We start from the raw sequence: 6,215 nt of genomic DNA, 5'->3' as shown, positions 1-6,215 counted from the left end.
CTCGTCGACTTGCTCGGCTCCGAACTCTTTCCGCCCACGCTCGTGCGAAAGACCGTCACGATGCAAAACATCCGCCTGTGACTTTCGCTATAGATGATTTCGTTTGGCTGTGGACACCCGTTTGAAAGAAGGCACTTTGTCAGAAGTTTCTTTCCAAGTAAATAGGACCATTCGTAATTACTCAGTGCCTAAGTGACATCACTTACATTGTTGCGAAAGTGACAGCTCAGAAACAGCGTTCGCGTAAGACGCAAATTGTACACATTGCCCGATTGAAGCCCTAAAACAACCGATCGCTTCCACTCGCTCGGTGAGCTTCGTCTTGCCCGGAGGAAAATGTAACGCGGACTGAAAGAGCGAGACAGGAGAAGAGGCAGGACACCCTCGAGCGATGGAGATCCGGCAGTGACGGTTGAGCGCTGGCATTTTCAGTGTAAATAAACCCATCACATCCATCACATCACATAAACACATCACATCCATCACATCCTTATATATATATATATATATATATATATATATATATATATATATATATATATATATATATATATATATAATGTTAGTGAGATCCAATAGACAATAGAGCCAAGGAATGTATATGGGGAAGTTATTCAACCAATTGTAATGTATATGTGAAGAAAGAAAACTGGGTAAAAGATAACTTGCCGTGAGCAAGAACCGAACCTGTGACCTTCGAAGAATAACGTGTTCAACGCTCTACCACTGAGCTACCACGGCGGTTATCCCCCCAGCCACATTACTGGGTTTATATGTGAATTTAAACGTGGGAGTGTGAGTGAGCGGCACCTGTTGCCTTGGAGGCGAGTGTGGCACACCCTTTATGAGTCTGTTTGCCGTCACGTAGCACGTGCATTTATTACGAGCTGGTAGCTGACCAGTAGTCTTTCGTATACAACCTAAGCCACCAAGTGGGCCAGTACAGCCACATTATTGGGTTTATATGTGAATTTAAACGTGGGAGTGTCAGTCAGCGGCACCTGTTGCCTTGGAGGCGAGTGTGGCACACCCTTTATGAGCCTGTTTGCCGTCACGTAGCACGTGCATTTATTACGAGCTGGTAGCTGACCAGTAGTCTTTCGTATACAACCTAAGCCACCAAGTCGGCCAGTACAAGACCCTCGTTAACAAATAAGGGAAAGAAGTGTATACCTAAGGGCTCGTTTTTCCGTGTTTTGACACAACATTAACGAGATCTATCAGGCAATAGTGCAAAGGAAATAGAAGGAAAGTTAGTAGACCAAATTGTAATGTAAATTTGAGGAAAGAAAAGTGGATGACAAGATAAATTGCCATGGGCAGGAACCGAACCTGCGAACTTCAAATAACGCGTTCGATGCCCTACCACTGAGCTACCACGGCGGTTATCCCTCCAGCCACTTTATTGCGTTTATATGTGAATCTGAACAGGAGAGTATATATATATATATATATATATATATATATATATATATATATATATATATATATATATATATATATATATATATATGTATGTATATATATATATATATATATATATATATATATATATATATATATATATATATATATATTGTTGTTCTGAATATATCAGACTACATTGAGGAAGGCAAGCGACAACTAAATAACAAACAATTCTACAAACACCTCGACTTTGACCCTACCACGGAGCACAAAAATATCACTGTAACAACCCTGGAGGATCTCACACGTGAAGGCGCCATTGATGCGGCACTGTTTTCAGTGTGTATGAAGCCTGTCTATTGGGTCACTTTGCCGCGGAATCAAAGCATCGGCGTAGCTCCGTGGTAGAATACTTGGCTGGCACGCAGGACGCCCATGTTCAAGTTTCATTGTGTCCTGGGTGTTTTTCAGAGTTTTTTTTCTCGCTTGGCGCTGTAGTGGTTACGGACACCGGCGGCAGTGCGGCGGATAACTATGCGACCCGTGTCGTGAGCCACGTAGTTATCCGCGTAGTCATATGCGACCCTTGTCACGTATACCCGTGGTACTGCCCGAAGAAACAGTCGCTCTGCAATGTGTTATAGGCCAAGTGGACAACCAGACTCTTTTGGAAGAAAAAATCTCCCACTACGAACAAAACTTCATGTCGCAGAAGAAGGCTGCAAAGGCGCTCCGGCACTTTCTTCGTTCAACCGGTATCTCATAACAGCTGTGATTAGAACGCCTTCTTTGTGTGTGCAGGTGTATCTTTTTCCATATTTTTTAAATTTTAGTCCTCTCCCTATATTCCCCTTACGACCCTCAATTCTCACCGCCTTTATAGATTAGCAAACCATTTCTTTTATTCTAACCTCTCTGTCTCTTCCGTTAATATAAAAAACACGACCGTCTTTTTTGCTGTACTTCGACGCGAAAAATTTGGTCCGTCTGGCTGTTAGTCTCTCGGTCGAGGGAGACGCTGCCGGGCAACGCAACGCTGCGAACGCGCTTCATGTCGGCTCAGCCTTTTATGAATGTTTTCTGCAGTTTTATCAAGTCAAATACCTGGCAATCGACCACCACTGGATAGAGCGAGTCCATCCGAACGCTTCGACACCAAAAACCTTAGTGAGAGACCTTTTTTTTGAACCAAAAACTTTAGTGAGAGACCTTTTTTATGTGAAGCGCATCATGAGCGCTTCACATATATATGGTATCACGTGACGTTAATAGATGAAGAAGGTAAACGACACATATAAACATGATAATCATAACAATGAAGTCATGTACGGCATCATTTACTTCCACCTCATAACGTTGTGCTGTTTTCAAAGTGACATATCAACATTTCTCGTTCGTGGTTCACATATCCTTGATTCGCACTGTACGTTGATCTGCCAATTTTTTTTCTTCCTCTCTTATCTAGTCTCATACATTGTGTGGTTAAGTGAGAGTGTTATCTTAGTAAGAAACGAAGTGTATTAGTGCGAATAGTTGTGTTCACATTGCCACTCGCTGAAAAATGGACAAGGTTGATATTGACTCACTACGCCGCTGCTAAATAAAACATTAAGTAGAGAGATGATTTAGACTCCTACCAAAATATTTGAAGAAACCCGTCGTTTTGAAACCGACTTGGTTCCTTCCTCAGGGATGACTGCGGAGACTACGTAGCAACGGCGTCTTCAAAGCACTCGCGGGGCGGATAATCACCTCCTCTCTCTCTCGTTTTGCCATAGAACGCTCTTCATGTGTATACGTTGGGGGAAAGGTTCCGAGAGAGCAGTTGATTTTATGGGCTGTCATGCATATGTGCCACGACTCGAGAAACAACCTTCTCCTCTAGTTCGACTAGCTTTCAAGGATAGCCATCGCTTCAAAATTCATCCGGTGATCCGACGTCTCAGCATATTCGGTGACTGCGCTGCGCTCTTTGCAGAACTTTCGCACTTCGTTGGCGTGTTGCTTCAGCTGTTCCCGTAGGTTTTTCGTCTCGCCAAAATACGAAGAGGGGCACTCGGCCCACGGAATTTCGTAAACGGCACTGGGGGTCCTGTGCATTGTTCGCCGGTCTTTCGGGCGGGCGAGGAGGTGGCCCAGCGTACACGAAGGCACGTGCGTGATGCGAACCCCTTCCTTATTGAAGATCCACGCCAACATCTTGCTGGTTGCCTGAACGTATGGAACCAGTACGCATTTCGAGGGGCTGCCAATTAAGGTTGATTGTGGTTTTCGTATCATCTGTTGCTCTGCGCTGTGGGGGGCGGCTCGAATGAAGTTTTTTGGGTATCCGTTTTTCTGAAGTCCGCAATCACGCGGGCCTCTTCTTTCTATTGCTCTGTGTCGTTGGAGCATAAGTTCTTAGCTCTTTCGAGTAGCATGTTCGCAACCGAGTCCTTGTGGCAGGCGGAATGGGAAGAAGCAAATCGAAGGTAGCGGCCAGTGTGCGCTGGCTTCCTATGAATGGAGAACTCGGGGCCGTTGCGCTTTCTTGCCTTCTGGACTTCGAGAAAGGGCAGGCAGTGGTCGCTTTCACACTCAGTCGTGAATCGTACGGCTGGGTGCACGGAATTTAGGTGTTCACTGAATTTTTCACCTTCAGACATCTTCATGACACAAAAGCAATCGTCCATATAACGCAGAAAAAGCTTGGGTCGCAGCGAGAAGCAGCTGAGTGCTTTCTCTTCTATGTACTCTATGGTCAGGTTCACCATCGGGACGGAGATGGAAGCTACCATCGCTGTTTCATTGTTCTGCCTGAAAATGGTTCCTTTGCAGGAGAAGTACGTGCTGGACATGCTGAGACGTCGGATCACCGATAAATTTCGAAGCGACGGCCATCCTTGAAATCGAGCCGAACTGGAGGAGAAGGTTATTACTCGAGTCGTGGCACATACACAGGACAGCCCATAATATCAACCACTCACTCGGAACCCTTCCCCCACTGTATACACACGGACTGCGCTCCACGGCAAAACGAGAGAAAGGGGGGATAATTATCCGACCCGTGAGTGCTTTGAAGACGCCGCTGCTACGTAGTCTCCGCAGTCACCCCTGAGGAACGAGCCAAGTCGGTTTCGAAACGTCGGGTTTCTTCAAATCTTTTGGTTGGAGTCTAAATCATCTCCCAGTTTCATACCCAACCAGACCAACTTCTGTCGAATGTTTATTTTCAAAACATCAAGCATTACTTTTGAACTCTTTGCAGAAGCGCAACCTTAGGGCACGCAGAAATCAAACAAACAAACAAATTAGAAACTGGTAGTAGACGAACGCATATTCGCGAAGTATATTTACATACACAAATTTTGACAGAAAACGTTATAAGTTCAACTTTTCGTTAGAATTTCAAATGCACAGCGAATTTACAGAGAAGCGTGTCTTAGAATTACAAGATTGGTGAAAGAGTAAAAAAAAACGAGGCGTACTGAAAAAAATAGATCTAGTCCCAGTCTCCTTGAGAGAAAATGGTGTTTAGTGTTCCACAACAATTTATAATAAATAAATGTGACTGGTAATTTGACATTACATGCCCACGCTTTGTACCCTTTTACTCATGGCAGTGCATCCCTTTGCAAATATTCTACATGTCACGAGAACTTTATCGTGCTAACTGAAATATTTTAATGTATATCGTTTAGATAAATATGTTCATTGCAAACTGACTCTGAAGTTGAAAGCTTCTTGGGTGTCAAAACGTTGTGGGTGCAGTGACGTTCCTTATTTGATTTGATCTGGCAAGTGTAGCTTGTTTATATAAAATGTGTTCCTGTCAATATTCTTATGCGTAATTTAGACGAAGCTAGTCTCCACAGTTCTAATATCAACGCATTTGCAAACCAGTTGGTAGTAAGAATATTTAACGATGTCAGAGTGACAAGTTAGGTTGTGAAAAGCCACCTAATCATGCCACTTCCAAATCATTAAACTCAACCCAAAGCTGTGCTGCATTTATGCCTTTCTTGAGCCGCCATCACGCTGGCTAATTAAACAAAATTTATTACATTACATGAGTTTCATGACCTAGTACTTTCTTGCACTAACTGCAGCAAAACTATTTCACCATTTGCACAACTGATAAAGAGGCACTGGTTCACAGGTGCTGGCTATATAACTACAGCGGTGACAAGGTCTTTCCTAATACTTAAGTATTTATTTTTAGCATGATGCCCAATCTACCCGTCCTCGAGTTCAATGGAGGGGGAAAGGGAATTTAACCACCTGATGACTCACTTCATTCCCACATGTCAACAATGTCGTTAGCGTACGAGTGTGCAGAAAACCGGTATAGAGGGTTCCAGTCTAGGCAATACGCGCTAATGTTCTGCCTTATTGTCACCTGTCAAGCTCTGGCTTACTTCTCGATATGGAATGATATATGGCATATACGCCGCAAGGTGCTGCGCCGAGTCACTCAGAGTGACTACTAATTACTGGGAGACGGCGTGTCGTCTCCAGAGCTCGAGGTCATTGCTGATCGCTCCAGCAGCTTTCCACTGTCTAGCAAATGTCTATTACATTCGTAACGCCGCTTATGATGCTAGCCAAGAGAAGTCATGCGGCTTGCTTTAACAAACACCTACATTGATTCCAGCACATATTGAAGCCGCAGCTGCTGTGATAGCAAATCACATCTGAATTACAAATCACATCTTCGGCGTACAAGGCAAGGACACCAAAGTGAACCTTTCTTGTTATTTTGATGAAATCACTATGTAAAGTAGAGTAGGGTCAGGTAAACTGAGACGCGGGGCAAAACGCCAAACTTT

General features: G+C 44.0%; 1 protein-coding gene across 1 annotated transcript; it reads right to left on the bottom strand.

Moving 5' to 3' along the window:
* Positions 1-3,776: 3,776 nt before the first annotated feature.
* On the bottom strand, positions 3,777-4,244 carry LOC142792096 (uncharacterized). The gene has a single exon (XM_075885598.1). It carries the CDS (start codon positions 4,242-4,244, stop codon positions 3,777-3,779), a length of 468 nt encoding a protein of 155 aa, XP_075741713.1.
* Positions 4,245-6,215: the final 1,971 nt, after the last annotated feature.

This window comes from Rhipicephalus microplus, chromosome 2 (assembly GCF_043290135.1).
Source record: "Rhipicephalus microplus isolate Deutch F79 chromosome 2, USDA_Rmic, whole genome shotgun sequence".
Lineage (NCBI taxonomy): Eukaryota > Metazoa > Arthropoda > Arachnida > Ixodida > Ixodidae > Rhipicephalus > Rhipicephalus microplus.
Note: the sequence above shows the minus strand (reverse complement) of the source record. Positions and strands in the feature narration are given on the sequence as shown.

What these genes read in the sequence shown, in the direction of transcription:
- LOC142792096 (XM_075885598.1), bottom strand. Translation starts at nt 4,244, where the DNA reads ATGTCCAGCACGTACTTCTCCTGCAAAGGAACCATTTTCAGGCAGAAC.